Genomic DNA, 14,843 nt, shown 5'->3' with positions numbered 1-14,843 from the left:
TACCATAAAACGGCGTCGTGGAGCTTGTGATCCATGCATTGCTCGCAAAGTGAGATGTGAGCGGTCCTCCTCAACACCATACGTGGTCGTGCTAACTATACCAGGCTGTGATCAGTATCCTTGCTGCAGTTGCCAAGTAAGTCCAAGACCTCTAGAACATTCCATCTGATCAGGACGGTTATTAACAATAATACTGGAAGAAATCCTCCCGTGTTTGTACATACAAAATCTCAACCTCGCGAAAATGTGCCCGAAGCGCGACATTGGAGCTGATGGACAGCGTTCCGAGTTTGGTTTCCTCGGCGAAGAGTGACTCCCCTGACGATGAGATATCTGACAAGGCTCATTCAGCTGTCAACACACCGATCTCGCTTGGCACGAATGACGCGGAGGTTCTTTACGACTGGGACAACATTGACTTCGACTTCTTCTCATGTCATCAAGTTAGGTGCACATTTAGATACCTCCTGCCGATGTGATTTCGAAAAATTGGAATTGACATGAATCATCACAGATCAATGTACCACGGCAGCACCAGTAGCGCGACCACGCTATCTACATTCCCGGCTCTTTCATCTCAGCAGGCCCATATCTCAGGGAACTGGCTGTTCGACGAAGACATAAATAATGAAATCTCAACTATACCTACACAGCTAGACGATTTATGGACAAGAGGCTGTTCGGGTCTCGACAGTCTGGTAAACCTTGATCCAACCAGTGAGTCGTCAACCTTGGACAGATTTTATGATGATGGTGAGGTGACCTCTCAGTATTCAGTATATATCCAACTTCCAGTCATATACTAACAGCTCTAAGATGATTTTAGTGTGAAGGGCTTTTCTCCTGCCAATCTCTTACTGAGAATATCCCCGTCTTCACTCCAAACACTCGATGAACCCTCACGTCCCAAAATCACCCAAATTCTCGACCAACTTACTGGTGATGCGAACCCTCTCTTCACACCGTTGACAAACAAAGATAACCCCGCGAACAACCCATCATATTTTACCTGCAGCCTTGGCTCTTGGAAGGAGGAATTTGATGCTTGTTACCGCGAATACTTAAGGTCCGTTGAAAAATATACTATCTGAGATCTCGATCTCTCTAACTCTTCTGATATAGTCCTAAGTTATATTTTTCGAGGGCACGCCTCGAGGCTGCTATCGCGGAAATTTCTCGCAGCGAATCACGTGAGGACACAGCTTCCCTTACTGCGCTTGTATCTGCGGCCTTGGCTGTCGGATTAGCACTTCGGGATGACGCCGAGCAGCAGTCTTTTAAACCGGTGAAAACGCGAGCTTTTACCAAGGCTGAGGCTTTTTCGATTGCACTGAGTCAGTCTTACTTCATTGATTGCCGGCGGCCCTCAATAAATGCTTTATACGCCAGTCAACCCCAACAGTCCCTCTAGATCCTTAGCGATTCGCTCACACTGAACTACAGGCCCATGTAACTATGGTGTTGTACCATCAAATCATCCTAGGAAGTGAAACTAACTGGAGTTGCAGGCGCTTTTTGCATGGCACACAAACGACCCGATGCTATCCCGATTCCTCGCAGACGCAGTTTACATCTTTCATTTATTGAAACTTGCTAATACGTCCTTGTCAAAAGGAGAAGACGGCGATGATCAGCAGCGAGAATTTCAAAACGCATTTTGGGTCATCTACATCATGGAGAAGCCGCTCGCTATAGCCCAGGGACGTGCTTCGGTAGGTCTTAATACCACAACCCCGTCTTCTCTTTTGACAATTGTCAACAGATCATCGATGATAGGTTCTTCAATCTACAACTTCCACAGATCTTCGATGAAGATAAAGGCGCTTCTTGCTTCATAATCCAATGTAGATATGCAAGAATTTGTTCTATCATATTGGTACAGCTTTACAGCCGAGATGGGCAGGCACTCCCTCTCGAGGCATTGAGCAGGAAGATCTCGCTATTAGATCAGCTCACAGAGACATGGAGAGACGATCTGCGAAGCATCTTCTGGCCTAACAGCGGCATGATTGATAAAAGAGCTAAGAAATCAAACTATTTGTTTGACATCGAAGCCAGATGGTGGCTGCGTGGCTTGTATCAGTACAACGAAGTGAAGTTGTGCCTTCAGGCGAGGAGACTCATGTTCTTGCAATCGGAGAACGATTTGGAAGCTCGTGGGCGAGTCATCTTAGCCTGCATTCCAATTGCAAAAGCTATTGTGGACTGTATGTCGGATTCTATCGGACGGAGCTTGATAGTATCTCAGTGAGTTGAGATGGGATTCCTCCGCGGAGAAGATCCTGCTAACTGGTTACCCTAAGACAGTTTACATGGCTTGTGATGCTTGCTACGGGCGTCTTCTTTGTGGGCTCAATGGAAAAGACTTGTCCAGACATATGGCCATTATCTAAGGTAGCTGGACTTTTGGTCCAACTGGCAACTGTACTCAGTAAGGATGGTTGTGGAAGTGTCAACTTACCAGTGGCTGAGGTATGGTATCTATTTAATGTCGCTCAGCAGACAAGAGAAAATATGAGCAATACAATAGATAATTAGCAAGAAACATTATTACAAATGCATCCTGCAGCTTTCATCACCAATTGGTCTGTCTAAACTTCAAATGTAGTTCTGCATAGAATTTAGTGAAAGGATAAAAAGGCTTATAAGTCAAGTAGCAGTATGAAAGGATATCCAGTACTTTGTGTATCAAATTGACTTTCAGACAAATTACTATAGTCTGACTTTTTTCCGTTGCCTATCACACTATACTGATCATTAATAATCGGGTAGTCTGTTGGTGAGCTCCCCGGTACGAACAACCAAATACACCCTGGTTGAATTGGATTAAGAGCCACGCTTGCGATAAACAGACACAGGTGTATCAAACTATTACACATTCAGCCAATCTGACAAGCTTTTGTTCCAAACTTCTAACTTAGTGAACTTGAGCTTCCGAAATCATTCTGAAATAAACGTCACGTTTTCCAACTCCTTTTTCAATATTCCCAAACTCGGAGATAGCCAATCATAGAGAGAATACTTGCTATCGAGTCCTGCTTTCTCTGTCTAATGAGAGCTGCGCAATAGTTGCCTCGGAGGATTCATCACTTAAAACACTACTCTGGTGATCTTCTCAAGATTCTTAATCGGCACAAATATGAAGACAATGAGTGGGTCAGCATTTTTCAGAGCAGCATCCTTGACATTGAGAAAAACAACTACAATCTAAAATACATCTCAAAGACGATCAGAATTACCTCAAAGCAATCATTCGCCAATTTCATTCTCTCATACATACGAATTTCAATAACGAAAGCGATAAATCTTCCCAGATTGCAAAACCAAGTCAATCAGCGCAAAACGAGTGTGTTAGGAAGAACTTAAAAAAGTCCTCCCCTTTGTGCTCCTCTTTTTCTGGTGCTTAGACATCACACGAGGACGATAATCAGTGGTTTTTCATTCCTTGATCAAGCCAAGGCAGGCGGATTGACGCTCTTCGATGTGATCTTCGGTGGATGCAGGTAAATTGGTATGGCCGGTGCATATAGACTGGCGCTTGATATGTGCGGGAGGAGCGTGATCGTCCGTAGATTGACGCTCCTTGATATGTGCAGGAGGAGCGTGGTCGTCTGTGGATTGGCGCTTGATATGTGCAGGTGGAGCGTGGTCATCTGTAGATTGACGTTCCTTGATATGTGCAGGTGGAGCATGGTCGTCTGTAGATTGACGATTGACAATCTCCATCGGGAATTTAGCGTTTATCAGTACGCCAGTACCTGGTGTAGGGACTGGTGCTGCTGTGGAAGAGACAGCCACGAGCAACAGGACAGCAATGAATCGTGAGGAATGCATTTCGAGTCTGGAGGTAATACTTTAGCCTGGCAACCCTTAATATTAGGACGACATATAACTTACATTTTTCTTGCTTAAAGGCCAGTTTTTATTGAGAGAGTGCTGAGTGTATATTGTATGTTCGGTCCTATGTTGGACTGTTTGAAAGATTGATCTGCCTGCTTCGATATTCGCCCTTCAACTGGCGGATTTCTATTCATATATCCATTGAAGACGCGCCCCCTAACTACCTTCTGAATAAACCATGGGTTCTTTTCCGAGGCGCATATTGCACATACAGACTTTGCCGTCGTTGCTTTGATTTGGATATTTTTCCGTGATGTTTCTCCGATTGAAGAGGACTTGTTGCGCAAGATTCCGAACTCATAGTATGAGAACATAGAATCAAAACCGACGGCAATAAGGTTACTTGGGACGGACTAATGAATTGTTTACCGAGTCCAGTTCGAGAGGTGGCTTCATACGGAGTTCAGATGCATGAAAGCCCCCCTGGCTAGGTTGATTTCGGAACAGGTTACCAATTTTGATTCATAAGAAAATCTACGAACTCCGAGTCTGAAATACAAGGTTTACGCCTGAATGGAAAAGGAAAAGAATATACATTGTCTCCTGGTGTTTCAGGAACAGCTTGACAGTTGATCTGCGGATTTCGGTCCGATGTTTCGGTCCGAGCCGGAAAGAATAAGGTTCATCAAGCAAGTCTGAACTGTGTGTATGTTGGAAGTCCTTTCCCATCTCACCTTTTCGACTGCTCATTGTTGTCTCGAACTTCCTCCTAGATACTCAGCTGGTAGATGGGAAGATCTATCTTAAAACGAAAATCTTAAGCTTACAGGTTATCGCCACCTACGTATCAATTCTCTTGAGACCCAACTGCTTTGTGAGTAGCGCTCGATGGTTTACTGCTTCTGTCCTTCATTGACTTGTGCGTTAGTAATAATCTCGATGGCTGATATGCGGGGTGAGTTGGAGAGCGTGGCTATGTACAAATTATTGTCCACCGAGCTTGAAGACGAGTCATCAACACAGAGTCACCAAACAAATTATCGGCGCCGAATTCAAACGTTTTGGATCTTCTCAAAGTCAATCGTCTTCTATCTATTTGTCTTGGTGGGGATGTTCTGCTTGGTGCATGGCCTCCCAGCAATATTTCACCCTGGGCATGATTCAGGAATCATGAGAAATCCTTGCGGACAAACGTCTGTTGAAGCCCAAGCTCGTGGGTGTGATGGGACGTCTTGTCATTTGCTTGGTTGCCACAAGAATGCATCGACGAGGATCTGACAGATCAATTCAGGGCGGCGGGTCCTTGGAAATACTACCGGGACGCGAACAGGACTGCCGAAATTAGCGAAGAGGAGTTTGGACAAGATGTGGTACCAGTCTGGCTGACAAATCGGCTTCATGTGGCGCACTGTGCATTCAGTTGGCTAAAGTTACACAGAGCTCTTGTTGGAAACAAGCGAGTCCATTCACAAATGCCATTGCCACACACTGAGCATTGCTCGCACGTGCTAAGGATGGGAGGGGACCCGGAACAACTTCGAACCACTGCCGTAATCCAATACCCCGATTGTGGTTTCTTTACTGCCACCTTTCCTGGCGCCACGTACCCAAATAACGCCCGTAAGCCCAAAGTCCCACGAGATGGACAGTCCGCCACATAGCCTCAGGAAAGTTGCAGGAAGAGTGGACAGAATTGGTGAAACTGGGTTCTGGTCAAAAGCTTTCTGGAAGTATCCCAATTGCTTCTTGTCGAATGTGCTACACTTCTCTGATGTCACCAAATTTCGAGGAAGATAGAAAAGCCACAGTTGTTGATCGGTTGTTGGAATTCATGTATGTTAATTTATAGTATTATTTCTGTCCTCTAAAAGAGGAAAAAAAGGTGAAAAATTTCACGGAAAAGCCTCATTCATTTTGACTTTGCATCAGACAGATATAGAGTTCTTTGTGAGCTCCTTCCGGAGGGAAACCGAGCTAGATACTTATAATTTCATGTCAAGAGAGAAGTAGAGAGGCCTGGGGTGACCTAAAAGCTATTAGATGGATATCTCATTAGGGATCAAGTGGATTAATTCCGAAGAAACGTGACTTATAGTAAGATCAATTGCGGATGTAAATCCGAATCTACGCCTCTAAGTCGCAAATTCTGTGGATACTTCCCTCCAGGCTGCCGCAGCACAGGGGCGATGCCAAGTCAAGCCATGGTTCAAGTTCCGACGTAAGCCTAGGATTCTGATACGAAATCAGTATTTGGAGGGTCGACCTATCATGTAGCCCATACTTTATCGACGAAAAGCAGTCGATGCAATCATGAATGGAAAATTTGACGAATTAGTTGGAATATACCCTCCCTTGCATGTTTTCACACCGCCTCTCCATCTTCTATTCAAGACCTGCAGCTGACACCATCAAAAGACAGTACGAGTGTAGTTTGCAATTCTTCAAACGAATTTCAACCCAGAGAATCACAGTCCAGGTCCCCATGTTCGAGATCAGCGAATTGATGAGCAGCCGCTCCGAAGATGATGTCGAAGATATCTCACATCGTTTAACGATCTTGCGAAATTCGAGGTCTCGAATCGCCACAAACTTTGATCGTGGAAAAAATCGCTTTGCTAGAAATCACGACTTCTTCCACGGCGTTCTCTCTATGATCTATCCAGATATTCATTCCAATCTACTACGCATCATTACTATCACGATCAGCCTTTGTGGGTAAGTCTCTTTCAATCTTCCCCTCCATACTCACCCGCTAACAAAATCAACGATTGCAAATGGCATTTTCCTTCCAGTTTGCCTTCAGCACAGTATGTACTTTCTATCAGGCTTGGGCGTCGATATTTCCGGAAAATAATCGGCGCTAATCAGAATCGTATCGAGTATACGATTATAATCGATTAATATATCGGCCAAAATAACCTCAATTAATCGATTACTTGAGTAATCGGGAAACGTGACCTACATGTGACCTGTAGCCAATGAAAATCCTCCAAATTTACTAGTGCGGTGTCATAATGCAGAAACTTCAAACGCTATAACTCACTTCCATTAATAGTTTTATCAACCATATTAGCCCTACACGTCCTCAACATGTCGTATCAACCTTCTGTATCCTTTCCAGCTCTGCCTACAAGGCGTACGCTCTTTCCTGGTCGTCCAGAGACTTCTCTAAAGCGTGGTAGAGCGCCTACGAGGTCGGACGAAAACCAACCAACTCTCCCACCTCATGCGCGTCCTAAGAAGAAGTGCCCTCCCCTCAAGCCCTCTGGAGCGTTTATGTTTAAAGGAACTAATCCTCTTTATGTTCGTACGACTTTTGAGCCTGATCACACCAAAATGACGATAAGTTGTGGCTATCCTGGATGCCACGACTTTCCTCCCAAACTAGTCGATCGAGGGCTACAGTCTACCAATAATTATCGCTCCCACTACAAGAAGTATCACCCTCGAGTTCCTGTTACAGCTGTAGAAGTCTTAGACGTTACTCAACGCACTAAGAAAAGCGATCAGTTACCATCCGAAAAACCTGTCGAACAACAATCTCATGACGAACGATACCGCGTACTGCTTTTAGCTTTCATCCTAAAAAACAACCTCTCCTTCTCTCTTGTCGATCAACCCGAAACTCGCGACTTAATATCCTTTCTTTCGCCCACTACAAAACAGGTTTCTCGCAAAGTTATGATGATAGATATGAAAAATCTGTACGCGAAGGGAAAGGACAAACAACAAGCTGTTTTTATAGAGCAACAGTGAGCATCACAAGCGCTGGTATCACCGAAGAGTCACCCGCGGAGCATGATTCTGCAACCCAAGAAAGACTGCTAAGTCAGATCATATCGCAAGCCAGGCAATTATCTGCTTCGCTTTCTCCTGAGATTTTGAAGATACAGGCCGTTCAATTCTTTTCCTGGTTCGCATGGTTTCCATATATGTTGTACATAAGCAGGTATGAAATCCCAAGAACAATAATGGCTATCGTCCCATTTTACTAATTCATTTACTCCAGTTACGTTGGTAGTCTCGGTATTTGCTATATCTCTGCGTTCCAGTATTATTCATATCTAATCCTGAGCAGACACTGAAGGGATACCCTATCATGCTGAGACGATGAAGTCAATCGGCTCGCCAAAGGATAATTTCAAGAGTTTAGAACGCGATGGCTCTCGTGCCCTACTCTTTCAAGCCTCCCTCGCACTACTAACGAGTATTCTGCTTCCCTTGTTATTTCAACTCTACTCCGCCCAAAGCTACAAGCTTTATCGATCGTTGCAGGGGGAGCCATGCTCTACTCAGAAGTTTACCTTTCCGTGGTTGAACTATCGAAATGTCTGGGTTACATCCCAACTTTTGTACTCATTCAGCCTTGTGGGAATTCTGTCTGCGGAGTCAAGAGAACAAGTAATCATTCTAGTTGGCTTGACAGGATTCAGCTTTGCCGTCAATCAGTGGATTCCATTCTTGCTAATCAACTTGGAAACTTTAAGCCCTGAGGAGTCGGACACGAGAATTATCGATGCTGTCGGAATCATTCAAGGCGTGAATAACATTTCGATCGCTGCACCTCAGATCCTTGCCATGGTCTTTTACGCGGGTCTATTCTGGTTCTTGGGCGAGACGGGTGATGTGACGCCGATTAAAGGGATTCGGTGGTCACTTTGTGGGAGCGTTTTTGCGTCGTTTATAGCCGCTGCTATAGCATCGAGGCTCGGTGCAGCACCCGAAAGCTTCTTGGTGGATGATGGATGCTAATGTTTGCTCTACCTTGAAAATCATAAATGCGCTGTTCCGATGGACGCACGTATTGAATTGGAATTGTTAGCTTACGAACAGGATCGTGATCATATACAGGTCTTGCACAATCCGGTGATCACAAAGTGAAGATTTCATTTGGTCCTCAAACACCATTCCCCATTTGGGTATAAATATCTGACGATCAGTGACTTGAGATCTACCAGGACTGATTTGTTAAAGAATTTAGAGCTAGCCATGCTATTAGACAGGAATACAGGTATACATTTCTTTTATTTACAAGAGTCTCAAGTACACGTTTCTTCACAATCGACATTCGCATCTCAGTCGAAGATGTCACATCCCGCACGGGACAAAACTTTCAGCGCCGAGGATGTCTATCAGTACCGGGGATCGTGGTATCAATCTCTGATAATAAATTGCTTTTGCGCGTGAAATAACCTCCACAGTGCATGATATGTTCCTCCTTATCATTCCATGGCTCTACAATCTTCCCAGTAAACTTTGTTCTGAACTGTTTCCGCCATACGTATATGCAGTGAGCCATGTGCCATTCAACAGTGGTATAATAATTTGTGGCTGCCATAGCGTACTGGTCGATGATCGTGTCGCTCAGTCGCACTGTACCATTACGATCTGCATAATAATCCCAGGCACCAAGAGGACCTGGACCTGCACGGTCAAACTCAGCTGTCAGCTCCTCATCTATGCAATGAGGAGGAAGCCAATCAACTGCCAAGTGATCATATTTGCAACCCATAGCTATAGCTTCTGCATCTGAAGTTCCGCACCAACAGCGCAAGTCGGGGTTTGACCGTGGAACGAGGACTGTACGCTCCACTATGTCACGCAGACCCCAAAGTGCAAAGCAGACCACGGTGAATTTCAGAGACATCGAAAGCGCTACTCGCACTTGACTGCGAGGTCTCATGCCGTCGTCATCGTCCATCTTTTCACTTTCATATTCGCCGCAATAATAGTCAGAAGCGTCTCGAGGTTGCTCTGAGTCCGCTGAATATCGGCCCAGGAGAGAGGCAGAGATTGCCGCGGGACTTTGGGAAGGAGATGTTAGCGACTAGATCTGGACATATATGAGGAAGCTTGTACTTACGCAGTCATATTGAAGTGTAGCAAGACGACAATGTTGGTTCTGATAGGTTTCGAGATGGGCCAGTCATGCAGTGCTATGTCTATCTGTACGTGTATTTACAGAGAAAAGGAGGTGCGGGCGCAAGCTTGAAATCTCAACTCTGAAATGCCAATTCATTCACAGTCCTCGAAACGAAAACCGCAATTTGATTCGGATCCTGAATTGGAACCTACAGCGGAAATTCCGAGCCCAGAATGTAGACCCACCTTATTCGGCAAGCATATGTGCTCGGAAGGAAAACCGAAGACCAAGCGAGCGAAGCTCGGTTTTCAATCGTAGCGACAGTCTCGCGCGACAAACTTCTCATCTTGTCGATGGAAGCTAAGACGAGATTGAGAGCTTCGCGTCGATCTCGGTATTAAAGTGCATCTGAGCAAGAGGTCGGATCTAACATCTCGATTATAGAAGCGTTCGGATCCGGTTCCTTCATTAAGCGAACATCCTAAGGGGGAAAATACGAACCTTTCTCGAGCTTCAGTTCGTTCTTCAATTGTTCCATCTTGATCTAAGTAGTATTTTGGCACCTTTTTCAACCGTAAGAATCACTGTCTAGCTGAAAAGATAGGGTTGACACGCCATACCGCGTTGAACATCACAGAAATCAAGACAAGAATGCTCCAGTGTGTTATTTCGGGACTAGATGAATTACTTAGGACTAGAAAGGTGACAGAAAGCTGCGTATATCTTGACATGTGGATAGGTGCTCATCGTGGTCTTCGTATTTGGCGTCACCCCATTTCTGGCCGACTTTTTTGCGCGCTGTTATTGTCGACAGATCATATGGATGCTGAAATCGCCTTACGACCGCACCATGAAATGTCAGAGAGAGGTTGAGGTCCGCCACCGTGTTTGCAATCATATTTCCGCTGCTTTTGATATGGACTTCTCTCAAGGAGAATACTTATCGCGTGAGCCTCAATATGAAATGTGAATTTAATATTAAAAAAGAAAGAATTTTTTTTTAAAAAAGAAAGCGATTTATTAATAAGTTCGATATATTGTAAGCAAAAGTAAACGCGTGGTAGTTTGCTAAAGTTTCAAGTTAAAAGACGGTTGCAAAAGTAAGAAGGTCGGAAAATTGGATAATAGCATTGTAGGTCATAGAAACTTGCACAAGATCCCAGCCTAGGAAATTCCGCTGTCAGAGTCCTGTTGTAAATACTTGACACAAGCATTTAAGCATTTGGGAATGGCAGAAATGTATAAACCATAGTGACTGTATATACAACTTTTCCGAGCATGTTATGTACAAGTCGTCCCTGCACCAATTTTGCCAGCGCCGCCCAATCTTCCTCAATTAACGTGTCCATCTTTGGTGTTGTTCATCCTAGCTGTAGCTAATATTAGCAAGATACTTCAGAGCAAGAAACGATGGCGTAATTTACGCACCAAGTTGGAAGAAGATCACAGGAACTAGACTGTGCAGGCTTCGTCATAAAAGGTGAACGTGCTGGTGTTCATAGGATTGACATTGCCGTTGACCGTAACATTATACAGCAAGCATCCACCTCCAACTGCGAAGCTAGAGCATTTGCTCGCGACGCTGGCGGCACAGTATGCTTTGCACGCGGCGGGCGTCGTGATTGTGCTGTTGACGTAGTAGGCTGGGTGTTTGCCAGTATCGTACCCCTTGACGCTACAGTTCAAGCCTGCTTGTGCGGAGACCGACGAGATGAGAGCGAGCAAAGCGAGCTTTGGGGCGTTGAAAAGCATGTTGATGATGCGGGTTCGAAACGATGAGAGATGCTGGAGGTGGAAGTGGTGGTCGTGAAGCAAAATGAAGCAGAAATGGGATGATGGCTTGACTTTAATATTCTTCGGATGAACAAATGCGCGCACATCCACTGGGATAAGTTTAGTTCTGCTACAACAATTAATGCGGCTGTAACGTGGCTGCACATGTTTACAAAGTACCCACTTGGAAGAGAAGAACAAAATTAATACCAAGATACGTGACGCATATGTGCAATATGGTTATCAAGGTTGTACTTTACATCAAACAATCCATATTTTGGCTGAAGATTTTGAAGTCGTACCAAGTAGCGGGGATAGCGAGGAGATGAGGTACGAAACCCATACAACTTTAGCCTTGATGCAAATCTCGGAGCGGACGGTTGTGCTATAGTTTGGTACCTGCAGATCGTCTATGTTTTCGGCGAACATAATCTGAACCTGGAAACGCTTTGATGATCCGATGTATCGCAGCGGGAAACCTCCAGAACCGGAGACAAATTGTTCAGGCAAAATAGGGTTGCAAGGGCTTTACCCCAGATTTACCCCAGGGTACACGGCAGTCACTGATCTGCTGCGGGGAGGAGATCCCGGAGAATTACCATCAAATCGAAACAATATCACAAGCCAATACCCCTGGAGAACGTGTGTTTTCCAACAATGGGCTTCCCCTTTGGTAGGATGATGAAACTCCAAGCTTGAGCCATATATGCACCTTGATGTAATGGCAAAGAGAGGACAGACCGAAGAAGAGAAGCGGAGGAAATAGACTCGAAATCTGGAAACATTATTGAAAGAAAGAACAAGAAGTTTCTCAGCGACAGACCTATTAAAATGTCCACTTAAGCGAGGTGTCACTTAGCCAGATTCGGAAAGCAACGACTGATTGATTGATCCGTGTTGGCTCTTCAATTGACTTGAAAAGACCATCTTCGGTCGAGATTAAGGATCAAATTTTCTTGAAAACGAGATTTCAGAAGCAGTATAAGATTTTTCCTAATGGTCTCGAATGAAAGTCTTTGGCACGTGACACCTACTCGTGATACCTAGGTACCTGTGGGATTGGAAGTCTTTCGTCGTCTTCGGCCAGGTAGAGCTATAAATGCATGGAGTACCGCCTACTTTATATTTTCGAGACTTAAGTATTTCAAGCCTCATTTTTCTCAGGCAAGCTTTGCCCTTGAAACTCGCTCTCAATGGCGCGTACGAAGTCATCCCATTCCGCTATGTCATCCTCAACGCAGTATGGGGTACGGCTTTTCTTTATCGTTTGACTAGAGTCCCTTTTCCGCTGAAATATTATTAAATTGAGGAAGCGGCACTGACACGAAAATGTCTCTAGTGGAAGTCTCAATTCATCATTATTCCATGTTACCAAGTAAAATCCCCCTTTACAAAGTATACCTAAAGCCCGCCTGCCCCTCGATAACCTTACCACCTCTCTCCGCTCTCTTATTAGCAAAGTGGAACTTAATACTCAACAGCGCCGTAATAACCAAAATAAGCGCATTAGCAATCATAACCGTCATAATCCCCGGTCCATACTTGGGCGCATCCTGCTCCCTAAACACCGTTGATCCCACAATCCCGCCAATACCACCAAAACCCACCAGGGTAGCCGAGCAAAGGGCTCTCTTCCACTGCCCTCTGATGTTATTTGCTTGGTAGGTGAGGACAGCCGGGACATTCGCGTTGCCTGCTATGGTAGCGAGGAAGACGCCGAAATAACGCACGCCGTTATTGTGTGCATATCCGAGAAGAGGGAGCCCGATCAGGCCGAGGATGGCGTTGAATGCTACGATAGGGCCGCGGATGTGGTATTTATCTCCTAGGACGGCGCAGCCGTACATGACGAACGCGGCAGCCACATAAGGAGGAGCAACAAGGCATTGAGCTTCTGCGATAGAGAAGCCCATTCCCTCGCGGAGAATGACGGGGAGGAAGTAAGCGATTGCGTAGGTGTTGGTCGTGGTGAGGCCGAAAAGAGAGGCGAAGGCCCAGACTTTGGAGTCGAGGGCGTTTTTGAGGTAGCTGGTGATGTGGAAGGGTTCTGGGATAGCATCGTGGCGATCCTTTTCAATGCGTGCGACGATGAAGGCTGATTCGCGGGCGTTGAGGAAATGCCATGACTTGGCTGCGTATTCGGGGAAGTCGACGATGAGGAAATAACCTGCGACGCCAAAAACGCAGGTGATGAGACCTTCCATGATGAAGATCCAGCGCCATCCGGCGAGGCCACCGAGCCCGTTCATCTGCATGATGCCGTAGGCGAGAATGCCAGAGATGGCAGATGCCATACTCCCAATGAGATAGAACACTGCATTTCGTTTCTGTAGTTCGAATCGAGTGTACCAAGTGGACAGGAGGTATGCACAGCCAGGGAAGAAACCAGCTTCGAGAACACCAAGTATGACACGAAGACCGAGCATCTGATCCCACTTCTTAACGAACCCAAATCCCTAACTTGTATTAATATGTGGGCAGTGTTCGATTACAGGGTAGTACTAACGATCATGCAGCCACCCCAGAGAAGGGTGATTGCCGACAGGAATCTGCGAGGTCCAACTTTGCGCAGCACAACGGTTGCAGGGGGTTGGAAGAGGACATATGGGATGAAGAAGATGAGCACGATGAGACTGTATCTCGCGCCTATCAAATCTAAACCCTTTGCCATTCTGTGAGACTGTCAGTAGGATTTCTGCAGGAGTATGTGATACAACTCACCCAGCAATGTTGGCAGCGCCTAAGTTTGTTCTATCCATCAAACTGCACGCGTATAGTATGCCAAGGGTAGTGACGAGTCGTCGATCAATACGATGAATGATCTTCTTTTGCTCCTGGGGAGTGAATTCCGCGATTTGAGCATCGTTGAGATCCTCGGAAACGGTGCGTTCAATATGCTGGACTCCACCCTTATCGAGGTCGGAAGTGGACATTATGGGCAAGAGAATAGCGATAATGTGGAGAGAGAGGAGATTCAAGAAGAGAAAAAGACGAGAACTGCTTGATCTATCGGAAGATCTGGATGGGGCAATAAGCTTATATAGATATAAATTCAAATACAGACATTGATCTGGGGCTGGGCAATGCGGGGAATGTTGAGCCAGGCAAGCAACCTTGCCTCCCCCAAGATTCCCCATGCATACCAAGAACGCCAAGTTCCTTGTGTTGCCAGCCTATCTATCGTCACGATAACGATATGGTGTGATACTCCATCGTGCAATTAAACTATAGACTGAATGCTAACGAGGAGAGGAAGCAAGAGACCTAGCAAGATGGCGTTTTCCAGACTTCAGAATCCCGTAAGCAGTGAACGTCTTGCTGGTCTGGACGTGACTTCGAGGCTGTTTAGAGAATACAGGAAAGGTGT

At 45.5% G+C, this 14,843-nt stretch overlaps 10 protein-coding genes across 10 annotated transcripts; 6 read left to right on the top strand and 4 right to left on the bottom strand.

The window, feature by feature from the left end:
• Positions 1-382: 382 nt before the first annotated feature.
• LY89DRAFT_251706 (uncharacterized protein) lies at positions 383-1,676 on the top strand. Its single transcript, XM_018206204.1, has 3 exons — positions 383-753; positions 817-1,066; positions 1,123-1,676. Exons 1-3 carry the CDS (start codon positions 501-503, stop codon positions 1,409-1,411), a joined length of 792 nt encoding a protein of 263 aa, XP_018065226.1. The 5' UTR covers positions 383-500; the 3' UTR covers positions 1,412-1,676.
• Positions 1,159-2,580, top strand: LY89DRAFT_251698 (uncharacterized protein). Its single transcript, XM_018206203.1, has 4 exons — positions 1,159-1,334; positions 1,509-1,712; positions 1,763-2,247; positions 2,304-2,580. Exons 2-4 carry the CDS (start codon positions 1,539-1,541, stop codon positions 2,536-2,538), a joined length of 894 nt encoding a protein of 297 aa, XP_018065225.1. The 5' UTR covers positions 1,159-1,334; positions 1,509-1,538; the 3' UTR covers positions 2,539-2,580.
• A 595-nt stretch (positions 2,581-3,175) lies between these two features.
• On the bottom strand, positions 3,176-4,309 carry LY89DRAFT_251678 (uncharacterized protein). Its single transcript, XM_018206202.1, has 2 exons — positions 3,898-4,309; positions 3,176-3,841 (listed from the first exon to the last, which is right to left on the bottom strand). Exon 2 carries the CDS (start codon positions 3,832-3,834, stop codon positions 3,439-3,441), a length of 396 nt encoding a protein of 131 aa, XP_018065224.1. The 5' UTR covers positions 3,835-3,841; positions 3,898-4,309; the 3' UTR covers positions 3,176-3,438.
• LY89DRAFT_759797 (uncharacterized protein) lies at positions 4,310-5,438 on the top strand. Its single transcript, XM_018221478.1, has one exon. It carries the CDS (start codon positions 4,729-4,731, stop codon positions 5,116-5,118), a length of 390 nt encoding a protein of 129 aa, XP_018065223.1. The 5' UTR covers positions 4,310-4,728; the 3' UTR covers positions 5,119-5,438.
• On the top strand, positions 5,005-5,736 carry LY89DRAFT_759793 (uncharacterized protein). Its single transcript, XM_018221477.1, has one exon. The coding sequence runs from the start codon at positions 5,313-5,315 to the stop codon at positions 5,499-5,501; it is 189 nt and encodes a 62-aa protein (XP_018065222.1). The 5' UTR covers positions 5,005-5,312; the 3' UTR covers positions 5,502-5,736.
• Positions 5,737-6,875: 1,139 nt separating this feature from the next.
• Positions 6,876-7,684, top strand: LY89DRAFT_251644 (uncharacterized protein). Its single transcript, XM_018206200.1, has one exon. It carries the CDS (start codon positions 6,931-6,933, stop codon positions 7,594-7,596), a length of 666 nt encoding a protein of 221 aa, XP_018065221.1. The 5' UTR covers positions 6,876-6,930; the 3' UTR covers positions 7,597-7,684.
• LY89DRAFT_251649 (uncharacterized protein) lies at positions 7,653-8,711 on the top strand. Its single transcript, XM_018206201.1, has 2 exons — positions 7,653-7,789; positions 7,850-8,711. The coding sequence occupies exon 2, from the start codon at positions 7,951-7,953 to the stop codon at positions 8,590-8,592; it is 642 nt and encodes a 213-aa protein (XP_018065220.1). The 5' UTR covers positions 7,653-7,789; positions 7,850-7,950; the 3' UTR covers positions 8,593-8,711.
• Positions 8,712-9,007: 296 nt separating this feature from the next.
• LY89DRAFT_557517 (uncharacterized protein) lies at positions 9,008-9,388 on the bottom strand (the record flags this gene model as incomplete). The annotated part of the gene is made up of 1 exon (XM_018208400.1): positions 9,008-9,388. A coding segment is annotated over one exon (381 nt), but the record flags the coding sequence as incomplete, so codon positions are not given.
• A 1,767-nt stretch (positions 9,389-11,155) lies between these two features.
• Positions 11,156-11,455, bottom strand: LY89DRAFT_739848 (uncharacterized protein; the record flags this gene model as incomplete). Its single annotated transcript, XM_018220513.1, has 1 exon — positions 11,156-11,455. One exon carries the CDS (start codon positions 11,453-11,455, stop codon positions 11,156-11,158), a length of 300 nt encoding a protein of 99 aa, XP_018065218.1.
• Positions 11,456-12,864: 1,409 nt separating this feature from the next.
• On the bottom strand, positions 12,865-14,409 carry LY89DRAFT_595687 (MFS general substrate transporter; the record flags this gene model as incomplete). Its single annotated transcript, XM_018209877.1, has 3 exons — positions 12,865-13,932; positions 13,983-14,148; positions 14,198-14,409. 3 exons carry the CDS (start codon positions 14,407-14,409, stop codon positions 12,865-12,867), a joined length of 1,446 nt encoding a protein of 481 aa, XP_018065217.1.
• Between the last annotated feature and the right edge of the window lie 434 nt (positions 14,410-14,843).

Source organism: Mollisia scopiformis (assembly GCF_001500285.1).
Source record: "Mollisia scopiformis unplaced genomic scaffold LY89scaffold_25, whole genome shotgun sequence".
Classification (NCBI taxonomy): Eukaryota; Fungi; Ascomycota; class Leotiomycetes; order Helotiales; family Mollisiaceae; genus Mollisia; species Mollisia scopiformis.
Note: the sequence above shows the minus strand (reverse complement) of the source record. Positions and strands in the feature narration are given on the sequence as shown.

Coding starts and splice junctions, on each gene's coding strand:
- LY89DRAFT_251706 (XM_018206204.1), top strand. CDS start 501: ATGAATCATCACAGATCAATGTACCACGGCAGCACCAGTAGCGCGACC. Junction 754..816: donor GGACAGATTTTATGATGATG/GTGAGGTGACCT, acceptor AACAGCTCTAAG/ATGATTTTAGTGTGAAGGGC. Junction 1,067..1,122: donor TGTTACCGCGAATACTTAAG/GTCCGTTGAAAA, acceptor CTTCTGATATAG/TCCTAAGTTATATTTTTCGA.
- LY89DRAFT_251698 (XM_018206203.1), top strand. CDS start 1,539: ATGCTATCCCGATTCCTCGCAGACGCAGTTTACATCTTTCATTTATTG. Junction 1,713..1,762: donor TAGCCCAGGGACGTGCTTCG/GTAGGTCTTAAT, acceptor AATTGTCAACAG/ATCATCGATGATAGGTTCTT. Junction 2,248..2,303: donor CGGAGCTTGATAGTATCTCA/GTGAGTTGAGAT, acceptor GGTTACCCTAAG/ACAGTTTACATGGCTTGTGA.
- LY89DRAFT_251678 (XM_018206202.1), bottom strand. CDS start 3,834: ATGCATTCCTCACGATTCATTGCTGTCCTGTTGCTCGTGGCTGTCTCT.
- LY89DRAFT_759797 (XM_018221478.1), top strand. CDS start 4,729: ATGGTTTACTGCTTCTGTCCTTCATTGACTTGTGCGTTAGTAATAATC.
- LY89DRAFT_759793 (XM_018221477.1), top strand. CDS start 5,313: ATGCCATTGCCACACACTGAGCATTGCTCGCACGTGCTAAGGATGGGA.
- LY89DRAFT_251644 (XM_018206200.1), top strand. CDS start 6,931: ATGTCGTATCAACCTTCTGTATCCTTTCCAGCTCTGCCTACAAGGCGT.
- LY89DRAFT_251649 (XM_018206201.1), top strand. CDS start 7,951: ATGAAGTCAATCGGCTCGCCAAAGGATAATTTCAAGAGTTTAGAACGC.